The 12,971-nt window shown below is 49.7% G+C and overlaps 6 protein-coding genes across 6 annotated transcripts; 2 read left to right on the forward strand and 4 right to left on the reverse strand.

The window, feature by feature from the left end:
• Positions 1–460: 460 nt before the first annotated feature.
• On the reverse strand, positions 461–3,987 carry N7500_002194 (uncharacterized protein; the record flags this gene model as incomplete). The annotated part of the gene is made up of 4 exons (XM_056673340.1): positions 461–2,660; positions 2,684–3,273; positions 3,370–3,424; positions 3,503–3,987. 4 exons carry the CDS (start codon positions 3,985–3,987, stop codon positions 461–463), a joined length of 3,330 nt encoding a protein of 1,109 aa, XP_056533865.1.
• A 664-nt stretch (positions 3,988–4,651) lies between these two features.
• Positions 4,652–5,180, forward strand: N7500_002195 (NADH dehydrogenase [ubiquinone] 1 alpha subcomplex subunit 1; the record flags this gene model as incomplete). Its single annotated transcript, XM_056673341.1, has 4 exons — positions 4,652–4,699; positions 4,753–4,849; positions 4,997–5,091; positions 5,160–5,180. The coding sequence occupies 4 exons, from the start codon at positions 4,652–4,654 to the stop codon at positions 5,178–5,180; spliced, it is 261 nt and encodes an 86-aa protein (XP_056533866.1).
• A 151-nt stretch (positions 5,181–5,331) lies between these two features.
• N7500_002196 (arylamine N-acetyltransferase family protein) lies at positions 5,332–6,401 on the reverse strand (the record flags this gene model as incomplete). The annotated part of the gene is made up of 3 exons (XM_056673342.1): positions 5,332–5,838; positions 5,897–5,942; positions 6,004–6,401. The coding sequence occupies 3 exons, from the start codon at positions 6,399–6,401 to the stop codon at positions 5,332–5,334; spliced, it is 951 nt and encodes a 316-aa protein (XP_056533867.1).
• A 1,091-nt stretch (positions 6,402–7,492) lies between these two features.
• Positions 7,493–8,525, forward strand: N7500_002197 (RraA family protein; the record flags this gene model as incomplete). Its single annotated transcript, XM_056673343.1, has 5 exons — positions 7,493–7,549; positions 7,614–7,689; positions 7,908–8,116; positions 8,180–8,278; positions 8,358–8,525. 5 exons carry the CDS (start codon positions 7,493–7,495, stop codon positions 8,523–8,525), a joined length of 609 nt encoding a protein of 202 aa, XP_056533868.1.
• Positions 8,526–8,808: 283 nt separating this feature from the next.
• On the reverse strand, positions 8,809–10,462 carry N7500_002198 (3-ketoacyl-coA thiolase peroxisomal A precursor; the record flags this gene model as incomplete). Its single annotated transcript, XM_056673344.1, is given in 4 exon segments — positions 8,809–9,410; positions 9,428–9,606; positions 9,678–10,128; positions 10,252–10,462. The coding sequence occupies 4 exon segments, from the start codon at positions 10,460–10,462 to the stop codon at positions 8,809–8,811; spliced, it is 1,443 nt and encodes a 480-aa protein (XP_056533869.1).
• A 797-nt stretch (positions 10,463–11,259) lies between these two features.
• On the reverse strand, positions 11,260–12,063 carry N7500_002199 (YdcF family protein; the record flags this gene model as incomplete). Its single annotated transcript, XM_056673345.1, has 1 exon — positions 11,260–12,063. The coding sequence occupies one exon, from the start codon at positions 12,061–12,063 to the stop codon at positions 11,260–11,262; it is 804 nt and encodes a 267-aa protein (XP_056533870.1).
• Positions 12,064–12,971: the final 908 nt, after the last annotated feature.

Consider the following 12,971-nt stretch of genomic DNA (forward strand, 5'->3'; position numbering starts at 1 on the left):
ACGCTATATATACACTAAAGCAAAGAGCTACCCAGTAATTGATACACTGACATAAGACATGCTAATCACACACTGTACTGATTCGTCGCAACTAGATAGAAGAGTAAACACCCAAGCAAAAAAAAAACTCCAGACACCCCCATCCCCGCTCCGTGCTGGATGAAATCCCTTAGAAACTGACTAGTAGTAAATGGGCCAAAAAGGATCGACGAGCGCCGCACAACACTTCCATCGCCTCCAGGCACCCATTTATCGTAGCATAGCCTTTGAACAAGAAAGAAAATGGGGAAAGAGTATTAAATCGAAAATTGGGACAATGCAGTTCCCGTGGACGAGCGAAAGAAAATTGTAGAGAAAAAAAAATGAGATATTTCGTTGAAACAAACGCCTTGTCCACATGCGTACCTTGCTGTGCAGGCGAAAAAAGTCCTTCACGAATCATGAGCTGAATTCAAGATTATCATGTCTGCATCACGACATCCCCATCCACTTCGTACTCGGCGTCAATCTCTGCATCCGCATCTGCATCCGCATCTTCATCGGTGCCATTGGTATTGGCCAGAGCCTTTTGATCCTCGCCTTTGCCTGATGACTTGGAAGCAGATCCTGGCGAGGCAGGAATCACAACGTGGACCTTCTCGACCAGAGCCTTCCGGTTGACTGAGCGCGGTGTTTTGGGATTATCGTTGGATCGACGGGAGGCTGCTGTTCCAGGTGAGCGCGAGATGGGGTTGGTATTTTTCTCAGGAGTCCTGGGTGTTTCCGTGTCTTTCGCCTCGGGCGACTCGAGTGCGAGCTCGGGCTCGGCAGCCTCATAACCATTGGTCTTGACAGGTTTCTTGGGGACGGCATCTCCATTCACATGCTCTGGTTCTTTTTCGCTCGCGTCTGCAGTCTCCTTGGGTGCAGGTGTCACATTTTCGGCATCCTCATCAACGACGGCTTCTTCCTCGGCAACTTCGCTTTGCTTCAGTCCACCGTTAGCCTGGCTGACTGTTGCTTCAGCTGCGGGCGAGTCCGTGAGGATAGAACTTCTCCCGCGACGAATGCTGCCTCCAGGAGTAGCCATTGCCAGTCCGGAGGGTCGTCGAGGTGTGTTGCGACCGGTATTACGGGCGGCCGTGGGTGTCATTGACATGTTATTGAGTTTGGTGCTACCAGATGGGCGGCCAGGTCTGCGTTTGGGGGGTGCTGCAGGAGGCACCGGAGGCCAAAGTTCGAACCGGGAAGGTGGGATTCCAGCAGCAGGGTTCGGGACTGCAGTTGGTTCAGAAGTGTTCGCTGCAGAATTGTGGATACCATGAGGCCGCAGGGACAATGTGGAAGGCGGTCCAGCGGAATCTGCGAGTGTGTCTCCGTTCGACCCATTCACCATTCGGACATTGCTCTCATAGTCGGTCGCTCTTGCCTCGGTCTCATCTTCGTCTTCATCCTGATCTTCTCGGGGGGCTACAGTATGCATAGGAGCACGATCGAAATGAGATTGGTTACTACGACCCATAATGTATGGTGTCCAGAGCAGCGCATCTGGATTGAGCTGGACGTAGCCCTTGCTTTCCCAGCCACTGATGACCTCGTCGTAGTATTTGTGATCGAGACGGATAGCGTACGTCTTGGTGATTGGATCCCGCACAAGGGCTCGCAGCCCTTCCAAGGCAGACACAATGTCATCTGCCGTCATTCCGGTGCGATCAGACAGATCTGCAATGCTGATGGGTGTCTTCAAATCACGAAGCTGGTATGATAAAATCAATCGCCAGTAGTTCCGGTACGATACCAGACCCATGTCGGAGAGCGGCTTCTCGGGCGATCCATTCTTGCCTTCGATACGGGTAAGGAGGTATGAGAAGTCGATGAGTAGGTTTCCGTAGCCTTTGCGTTGATGGATGGGTAGAGTGAGGATGCAGGAAACATTGTTCGCCGAGCTTGGGCGTTTTTCTTTACTAAAGTAGCCAACAAAATGGCAGCCCAGGTCGTCATACTCAGTCATGACATAGAATAAAAATGGCTCAACATCGTAGTAAAGAGTCTTGGAGCCTAGGAATAGTTTTGCGAGAAGGCAAAGATTTTGACAGTACACCGGGTTCTTGCGTCCATCGACCTCGAAGATTGAGATCGACCGATCTCGATAGATCTCATCACCTGGAGGGTGCTTCGCAGGACATTTGAGCTTATGGCGCCAGGCGACAAAGTCTGAGTTCATGTACTTGAGACAAAACTCGCATATGTACAGAACACGGTTGCGGCTGTATTCCTCCGGGTAAGGTGCTGCATACCAGGTTTCGATCTCGTAGCCACCAAAGTTGATGGATTTGATCTTTGAAGGAGGACCAGAGACCTTTTGCGATGCGTGTGGAGTCGCCTCGCCATTCAGCTCAGCTTCTTTCACTTTCTGTTGCCATTCATCTTCGGCTTTCAGGCGTGCCTGCTCGAACCGGTCGCGATCGAATTGGGTGGGGAGGGTTCTGGATGTATCTTGTTCGGTTTCGGACAGAATGCCTCCATACGGCTTTGATTTGGCGTCGTCAGTCTCACGGTCGAACAAAGTCATGGAGTTGTAGGATATGGGGGGAGGGGAACGAAGTGTGCCTGGGGTTCCGGAGCCACAGGTGGCGGCTTTGGTGCTTTCTTCTTCTTGCGTTGCGGTCGAATTTGAGAGCCTGTTATTTTGGTCATTTTTGACTCTTCCAGTCGGAATCCAATAATCAATTTCCCAAACTGCCTAGTGACCACGCGACAGTGCTCTCGATCCACTGTGCGAGTGCGTCGCACGCGTACAGAACGTGTCCGAGCAGGAGAGTGGACATCACCATCAGCAATGCCATGTCCACCCTCCAAGGCCGCATCATTCAGACTCGGGTGGTCGGCGCGGAAAGATGTTTGTCGAAGTCTTTTGCGGAGCACAGGTGTGTGCTCTTCAGCCTCGATTGACGAAGCCTTTCGCTTGCGTAACGATCGCGAGCTGTTAAGCATCTCGTCGTTGACGCCTGTGTTAAAGATAGAGTGGAATCCCTTGTCGTGCGTGCCAGCGTGCGCAGGTAGAAGCTCTTTGGGGAGGGCTGAGACTCCGAGTCCTGATTCTGTCGCTGAGTCTGTGATCGGGTCGGGGTGTAGATTGTTATGGACACAGCCGGGACACCGCCATGGGTCTGGGTGTTGCAATGTTAGTGGGTGTAATACATGAAAGGTGATGAGGTAGAAATCAATGATCGCGGGTTTGCGTACCTTCCGTTTCGTCATATGCTCCTTGTTCGCGAGCACATTGGCAATGGGCTATTGGGGTGTCAAGTCAGCGATTATCTCGGGGCTAAGCTCTATTCTGCTCGGCACCCGCCAAACGGAGAGAAACGTACAGTGATCACCACAAACAATACAAGTGAGCCATTCCTCAAAATCTTCACTCGGGTCGTGCTCCTCGTCTTGACTGCAAAATCTATTTGTCTGTTATTAGTACTTGGACCCTAGTTTTGTGCCCAGTGCTCCATCAAGCTTTTCTACTTACATGCAGTTTGAGCCACTACGGATATCAGTTTCGATATCTTCGCGGCCATTGCTCTCAGCTTCCCAGTCTTCAGCGTCTGACTCGTGGTCACTTGATTCGGGTTCTGAGGCGTCACGGTCATTTGCCTCAAACCCGGGATCGGCATCTGCGTCGGCTGTCTCAGACTCCGCATAATCTTCTTCGGAATCCGCATCGTCGTCGTCAGGTAGCTTGACAGCTCCAACGGGTTCAGCCTCGTCATTGTCGTCGTCGTCTTCTCCATTCAACCCATTAATGCTCGAGTTGTTTCCATCTGCAGCTTCCTCCGGGCCATCCTCATCAACTTCTCCGGTATATGCTCTGTGAACGGCATCTTGAAGCTGTTGGTCCATTTCATACAAGTCTGTTTCTTCTTCGCCCTCCGCATCTAGGTCACTGTCGGTCGGGTCCACAGGCGGGTCGAGTTTGCCCGGTTCATCGTTTGCTGGCGGCACCGTCGCCGCCATAGTGAAAGTTACCGCCACCGCCAGGTTGAGCACAGCAGTGCTTTGTGTATGCGCTCAGGCAGACTGAGGTATCGTTTTCGTGAAAGAAGCTTGAACCGATCCGGTTACAGAAGCACCCCGCTGACGTCGGCGCTGATCCGGGGGTGCATCTGGATCAAAAGCGGGTTCGAGGCTGGGTGGAGTGATACCGAAGATTTTTACAAACAGAAGTACCGTTCGAGATCGACACTCAAAGTTTCCAGGCGCAAAGTGAAAGCTAAACAAACAAGAGGTGTCAGTCCGCCGCTGGGGTGTCTAGACATCGCAAGCGCGTCGCAAAACAGAAACTGACCCCAAGAGAAACCAGTACAATCTGATTCAAAAGCGTACCAGACGCGTCGAAGGACAGTCCATACACCGGGGCCTGTCTCTTTTACAATCGAATGCGATCCGCAACGGCCTTCACGCCCCTTGTCCTGTGAGTGTCGTTGCAGCGCGCTGAGTCAGCGTGGGCTAAACCACTTTGGGTGGAGGAGACCTCAAGCCTGTCGTTGTTGGAAGAGACACTCCCCTCCATACTCTCCGCGATCTACCCACTTTCCTCGGTCTGTGAGAGACTTTACGGCTCTTGATTCTACCTTGAGACCTCTATCCGATCATCTACATACCTATACAACTGCACAACATGGGTGTCCCCTTTGAGGCCCTGATTCCCTACGGGATTATCATGGGCGTACGTATTATTGGTCAATGCTTTCTGGGACTATAGCTCACCAATTGCTACAGATGTTCGGTGTGACTGGCTATGGCCTCCACTATGTCAAGCGCTTTGCCAACGATGGCAAGAAGGCGCGCTGGAATCGTGACCTGTGGGATAGAGTAAGTTGGTTCCATCCTTATCGGCTGCGGTCGGAACTTGCATTAAGCACATTGGCTAACAATTTCACAGCAAAGTGAGTGACTACTAGCTTATCGGCTAGCCTGAAGTGCCTGGGAAGAATTATATGAAACTAATCGCAACCAACAATAGTGATGGAGAGAGACCAGCGCATCACAGGCTCATTCCGCGGGCAGTCCAGCAACCACCAAGCGCCCACCGGATTCGAAGTCAGCAACCCATGGAAGGTACGAATAATATCTCATTTGTCTCTTGGATTCCAGTTTCAATGCAGAAACGCTGACCAGGGAAATAGATCGAGAGTCGGATCTACTAGTTTCAAAAATTGCAGCCTCTTTTCCTTTACGTTCAATGTCTGCGCCTTCCTTACACCGTGATCATACATATCCACTGCAATTCCTCTAGAAACTATTCTGTACCATATCCTTCATTCTCTCAGGTTTCCCTAGTAGTCTGCCCAGCCATGTCTACTTGAGCTCCGAGATCATTCCCCTAATTCCTTGGATCTCATCCTCACGAAGGTGCATATCGAAATACTTGGCCAAGGCCTTGACGCGGTCCTCTTCAGTCCCCAGCACCTGTAAAATCTTCGTTTCCCCGCGCAGCCTCTCCTTGACTTCTTTGCTTGACATAACGCATTGGCCAATAATCTCTGTGCCACTTTGGTCCATAATCATTCGCATGCAGACAAAGACCTGGGTGAACCAGCTAGTTCGGCTCTGGCTGACGGAGAAGTTCATGACCCCGAAATCTTGCGGGAGAAACTCCACGTCGGCAAAGCAGATCATTGGCAACCAGTCACTCTCGGAGTTGTATCTTGTTTGGTAGATCCACACCTTTTGGCTTTGGTCCGTGAACTCGGCAATGCTTTCTCTGACAATGCGCATTTCAGATGGTGCGATAGCCGTAGCAGTAGCACCTTCTTGGAGTAATAGCGGGGCAGTGGCACAATTGTTTCCAAAGCCAACATCAATCTGTCCATATTCGTAAGTATGGTTCATACGGTAGCCGTAGTTGATCTTCATGCCGTACCATGTACTTCTCCCCTTCAATAATCACAATCAAAATCATATGTCCACTTTGTCGGGTCAAGGATGTCAGCTCAAATGCTCAGAATGCTAAACTGTCGGGGAACTTACAATGGCAAATATAATCCATTATTCAATCCCCTCGCCGCAGCATGACTGACTCTACCTCCGGTGGCGTAAACGAGATACCCTAGGGACCGCAAGACAATAAAGAAAAGTCCCGTATTCTCCATGCAGTATCCATCTAGCCGCCGCTCCACCATCTTTTCAAAGAGACTCTGTGGGTTCAGAGAGATGGTATGATGTTGCGAGTAATGCAGCCCTGAGTTGCCCCATGGAATCGTAGTGAGATGCCGTCTTTGCAAATCACATAACGCAGAAAATGCATCATTCTCGATATCCTGGCGAAGATGCTGAAGATTGCCCTTGGATTCAGCGAAGTGGGAGTACCCGATGCGGTTCAAGTATGACTCCAGTTGTTGATCGGTATATGTGGGTTTGAGTGCCATTGGTAGGGTTCCTACTATCTGAGTTTCTGTGCACGAGTGATATATAAAATGCCCATATCCACGGCTAAGAACGCTGAGGTCGGAATAATTCCATTTCCTCCAGAGTATCGTCAATTTGATGACCAATATTACCCTTGGCTCCCCACAGTTTTCCCCACGAGGTTGCCTCCGCGACCCCGGCAGTTTTTAGCGGCTGTATTAGGGATCTATATTAGGCAATAGCTAGATTAGGCAATAGCTCTATTAAGAACTGTCTCGGGCAAAATTCATATTTACACAACTGCTCGAATACTTGGACGATTATTTGAAGCTATAAAAAGAATATATAACTCAGAAGACATCTCAAGACCGCCAAAAAGACTACCAAAAAGGTTACCCAAAAGCCCCATGACAGGACACATAAATGGCCAACTATTCTCGTTGCACATCCATATAATTATACTTAATAGCTATCATTGTATATTGCGTAGAATGCGCCCATTTTATGCTATTAGGGTTAACCTACATATACTAAGACTGTGAGCAATGCTGATTTGAGATTATAGAACAATGCTGCATCATATATACCCCTCAGACCGGTATAAAACATTAGTGGAATATCGGCAATAAGAAACACAAATATCGGTACTTGTAACACTATATACTAAGAAACAATCTATTTCTGCTTGGTGTTTTAAGGTAGATTGTCCCAAGCGTTACCCCACGTTGCTTGCACGCGGAACATATATCACCTCGGCTATGATCGGCCCTCATAAGGAACAAGATTATCCAGGCATGATTTATCAATTTTATTAGCTTGTAGACAATTGAAAGTGAGTGTATACTTTAAGGCTTCAACGACCTAGAAAATAAGCAATAATCTTGTGAAATGTGCCTTGAAACCTTCCGAGTTATAGATCTCCGATGATGTAGTATTCATCCGATATCCGGACCTACGGACATGTGCTTTAACTGATCAGCCAATCTACCTTTTGCTCATCATATCCTTCTATCACTGATGGTCCAAATTCCACTTTGTATAGTGCACCTCTCTTTACAGATTTAGTAACAAGAGCACACTGCCCCTCCCACCGTGAACCCATCTAAACACAATGGCTACACTAAAGGAGCAACTCGCGACGTTGATTGATAACTACTCACCTTGTGATGTATACTGACATCGATCTCCCTTACTAAACCATCGAACAATACATTAACTTTCTAATCTCTTAGGTATCAGACGCCCTCATCAAGCTACAAAAGACGCCTGAGGGCAGCACAGCAAGAGCAGGGTACCTTGCAGATCTAGGTAAGCTATCAATACTTGAAAAATTCGTCAAATAATCTATGTATAGCTCCAAGAATCTCTCTCACATATCCCTACCAGTGCCATTCTCTCCCACCACAGGGCGGAATGAAACAATGCCCAAAATTGCGGCCCCGGCAACTACATTCAAATTCCTGGCCAAAGATGCCAGCCCACCATCAATCGCAACAGAAAATCCCCAAAAGCACGGCTTCCCCCAGGTAAGCACTGGGTAGATCATGTTGGTGAATTCCAATCTTCAGATCCTTCCGGCGCCGGATCCATCGTCGTCATTGAGCAGCCTGAGAATCAGTACTGCGCTGTGACGGGTGGGATCATGGCAACGCGGATGAAAGCCCTCGGGATTAAAGCCACCGTTGTGGGAGGCCGTGTTAGGGACTTGAGGGAATTGCAGGCTACTGGGCTTCCGGTTTGTTGTGGTCTCTTACGGTTTTGTCGTTGGCTTTACTGATTGCTCCTCGCGTGCTGATAGATCTGGGCTCGAGCCACTTCTACAGTTGGCACCAATGCAGAGGCCAAGGCCGGTGCTCGTGATGTGCCAATCTCAATCGGGGGTGTTACTGTTTCGCCTGTGAGTTAGCTTTTTTTTTCTTACTTCGCTGATTGCTTCATGGCAAAGTTCGTGGTCTAACCACTGTAATGCATCATAGGGAGACATTATCTTCTGCGACCCCTTGGAAGGAGTGGTGGCTATTCCTCGCGAGCTGCTCGGCCAGGTGCTTGAGCTCATGCCGAAACTCACTACAATGGATGGCAACGCCAAGGAGGCTGTTGCGCAGGGAATGAGCGTCACCGATGCTTTTAAGAAATTCCGCTGACAGCCTACTCCAAGCCGAATGTATATAGTGCGTACGTATGGCCAGATATATTAAGCGGCGAACCGGAAAGACCTGGACCAAGTACTCCGCACATATCTCACAATAGCACATGTAGGAAATCTACAGCAATCTTGGTATAGAATGTAGAGCCAATATATGTAGCTCCAATATTTTGGTATCCGAAGGTATTCAATACATAACGAGAAATCGGTGTATCCAAATAGAAAGAAGGGCTAAAAAGCCAAATCGCTGTGCAAATGTACAATCGAAACAAAAGTTTCGTTTACTCCGCCACCCAGACCGCGGCCATACCCATACCGGTACCGATACACATGCTGGTGACACCAATCTTCTTGTTTGTGCGCTTGAGCTCAGTGAACAGTGTGCTGACCTGGCGAGCACCAGTGCAGCCAAGAGGGTGACCGAAAGCAATAGCACCACCCTTGGGGTTGATCTTCTCGGCGGGAATGCCGAGCTCGTTAACACACCAGACACACTGGGAAGCGAATGCCTCGTTAATCTCGTAGATGTCGACCTCATCTTTGGTGATGCCGGCCTTCTCCAGGGCAATGGGGATAGCCTTCCAGGGGCCGACGCCCATGAGAAGGGGCTTGACACCGACGACGCTGGCAGCAACGTACTTGCCGAGGATCTTCTGGCCCAGACGCTCGGCGGTGGACCGCTTCATGAGGAGAACGGCGGCGGCACCGTCGGAAATCTGAGAGGCGTTACCGGCGTGGATGGAGCCATCCTTGGCAAAGGCGGGCTTGATTTTGCCGAGCGACTCAGCAGTGATACCCGGGCGAATGCCGTCATCAGCCTTCACGGTGATGGTCTTCTCCTCGCCGGTCTTGGGGTCAGTCCACTTCACGTCCAGGGGGCGATCTCCTCATTGAAGAGACCAGCCTTCTGGGCGGCAAGGGCCTTTTGGTATGAGTTGGCAGCGAAGGAGTCCTGGGAAGCACGGGTCACACCACGGTCCTTGGCCATGTTCTCGGACAGGACACCCATGGGGACCTTGCAGTTTGCGGACTCGGGGTGGCTCTCGAGGAGGTCGGAGAACTCGGTCACGGCACCAGGTCTATGTCAACTTGTTAGCCATGCAATCGAACGAGAGAGGTCTTGAATTGAAACATAATATTTAAAACATACCCGTACTGAGACGACATACTCTCGACACCGGCACCGATGCCGACGTCGATCATGCCAGACCGAATGGCGTTGGCGATATCGGCAATAGCCTGGAGACCGCTAGAGCACTGACGGTTCAAGCTCCGCACAGCGGTGCTCTCTGGGAAGCCAGCCACAAGAGCAGCGGCACGGAACTCAGTGGCACCGCCACCGGGAGCAAGGACATTGCCAACGGCAATATCCTGGACAGCGCTGGGGTCAACGCCGCTCTTGTTCAGAACAGCCTTGAAGACACCGGCAAGAAGATCGGCGCCAGCGGTATCCTTGAAGCCACCCTTACCACCCTTTGTGAGGGCAGTGCGCAGGGCACATGTTACCACAATGTCATCAGCGTGCTTCTCGAGGAGGGCGGCGGCTCCCTTCTTGCCGCCAGGGCCGAAGTGGGAGGAAACCTGGTTGAGACGTTGCTGGGCTATGGATAAAGATTAGTTTTTTTATTCAGTTTCTTTTAGAACTTCAACGTTGCAACAAGCCATCGGAAACCAAGTATTCTGTTGAATACATGGCCATGGACTGTCACATGCACAGCACTCACCAGTAGACATGACGTCAATGTGTGATAGGGGGATGGGAGAGGTATAAGGATGAAGAATGGAGGGAAATGAAGGATAGGAAAATGGTCCAGAAATCCGGGGATCAGTTAGTTTATAAATCAGGGCCGTGGAACCGGTGATATTTCCCCTTTGGATGGCCGTTGCTGGCCGCTGTCGCATTCTGAGCAAGTACCGAGGTCCGTTTGATCGCATCATCGTTGACCCGGTACAGTCACGGGATCTCCGACTGGGAGATCAAGGGGGCATGTGAAATCGAGGGATTGCATATATCACATGCATGTGCTGGTCGGACTCACGTTTTGAGACGTCATGGAAGTAGATCGGCTCGGCATGATGTCTATTTTTCCAATATGTCTCAGGTTCCATCTACATAAAATCTACTTCAGAGCGAGGATGTATCACAAAATAATGTTGATAGGACTCCACATTTAAGGCCTCGGAGTGGCGCGTCTTAGATTCTTTTGATATTCATAAATCAACGATGAACAACCATTTATAATCACATCCCCTGATAGCTCAGCTGGAAGAGCGCAAGACTGTAATTGTCCTGTTCTGTATAGAACCTGTCATCTTGAGGTCCCTGGTTCGATCCCGGGTCAGGGGATCATTTTTTATCTCGTTTCAATATTTTCTATGTGTTTTTTGATACAAAAAATTGGATGAATCGAAGTCTAATGCTGTATAAATGTAGTAGGTAGGGTAGGTAGGGTTGTCCACGGGTATGTATGCCCTCCTTGCGTCGAAGGCGCCTGCACGAGATGCCTCGGTTCCCATCTCATTGGAGTCAAACAACTCCCAATGCATACATACCATATAACAATACGTACAATACATCTCAGTTGATGGCATCCTTCTCTATGTATCCAACCGAGAGCCTTGGATATTGTTTCCTCCTGTGTTGTATGCTTCTCTCTTCAAGCTGTTGTACAGTTGGGCGTACTTGATGGGTTCAGCTTTATTTTGTTTTCATTTGCTTCTGCTGAATATCCCTATCTAGAGCTCTTGGCCACCATTTGCAGTCGAGACCAAGCTGCCTCAATATGGCTTGGAATATCCACATGAGCAATAAAACCATATCCTCTAGGACCATAGCCATCTTTATCATCCCTCAGCCTCGGTACCTCGCCCATGATCAGCTCCAGAAACCGACTTTGTGACCACAACTCTGACGGCGGCGATAAGTCTGAATACTCAAGTACTCCGTTATGGGACAATTTCATCTGCGGCACAAATACCGGGCAGCTGACAAGCGAGACCGGGGGTTGGACACCCTCGTAGGCCTTCTCAAACGAAGCCCTGGTCCTGAGCATCATGGTGGGGTCTTGAATGACAATGCAAGTGGTTGGTGCCTGAAAGCCCGCTTCATCGAGGACCTTGCGAGAGAATGAAGCATTCTGCCCGCAGTTGGTGGATTGAGGCTCAAGAAGAATTTGGCACCCCTGCTTGGTGATGAGAGATCGATCGAAAAACTCATCTAGTATTCGTTCGAGAACCTTGGCTTCAGGGAGACCCTGGATCTCATCGGCGATCTGCGAAAACACTGGATGGGATTTCACTGCATCGTAAAGGAGTTTGGTCGAGTGCCCGATACCGCCGCACAGTACGAGAGCCCTGGTAAGATATGGTCTTTGCTGAAGAGTCTCAAAGAGGACCTCGGCACTGTGGAGAACGGCTGAGGCGCATATGACAATGCAATCGACTGGGGATGCGGTGGAGAGATCTTGTATTTGATTGTCGCTGAGAAATTTAGACAGGAGGTTGATATCCGCAATCATACCGGAATTTGCAGCCATTGTGTTGGATTAAAGTCGTTACTTAGCACGACCAACGACCCCACCGCACAGGCAATGATGTATTACCAGAATATATGGTGAAAATAAAAAAATAATCCCCTGACCCGGGATCGAACCAGGGACCTCAAGATGACAGGTTCTATACAGAACAGGACAATTACAGTCTTGCGCTCTTCCAGCTGAGCTATCAGGGGATGTGATTGGCTGATTCAAATATTTGCGTATCATCAGCCCACAACTACCCCCTCCGATTCCCCAGATGCCATCGCTGCAGCCCTTGTATCTGAACCTTCTCGATGCTAAGAGGTAGGCTAATGAGGGTGTCAAGAAGCTCAAGAGCTCCGGCATCAACGCTGTCCTTGTGGGATCCTGATAGTCAAAAGCCATTCCTGATACCGTTGAAAATCTAGCTTGGGGGGCTATCTAAAATCTTTGCAGCAGTCTTGGGCACACTATATCAAAGTCCCGTACACCATGTGATGGCATCCACGTCAACATGGCTATCATCCGGGAACCGCGGCCCCGTTGCCGTATATGTAAAAGGCTCAATATTAGCCTTGAGGGGAGTCCAGTTCTCCCCTGCCTGGGCAATACGCTCAGATATGATTCTCTCAATCCCTTAGGTCTTTAGGCGTCTGGTAAAGGCTATAGCTCTCGGCCGTCAAGTAACAGGTTGATATGGCTTTTCCCAGATTTTCCATCTTTTTGCGGGTTCCAACTCCGATTATGAAGACTGGGGTCGAGTGTCAAACCTCTCAATACCATAGGGCTCTATCTGAGAAAAAGAGTAGACTCTCATTCTCTTCCTACGCGTCCGGACTTTTGATAATAGTGCTCATAACCCGTATCTTCCACTCGGTTGTCTCGCTCTTGCCCTTGGCCGGTAAGAGTACCACCTTTCCATTACA

The sequence above is a fragment of the Penicillium coprophilum genome (genome assembly GCF_028826855.1).
Source record: "Penicillium coprophilum strain IBT 35676 chromosome Unknown utg000002l_segment0_segment1, whole genome shotgun sequence".
Lineage (NCBI taxonomy): Eukaryota > Fungi > Ascomycota > Eurotiomycetes > Eurotiales > Aspergillaceae > Penicillium > Penicillium coprophilum.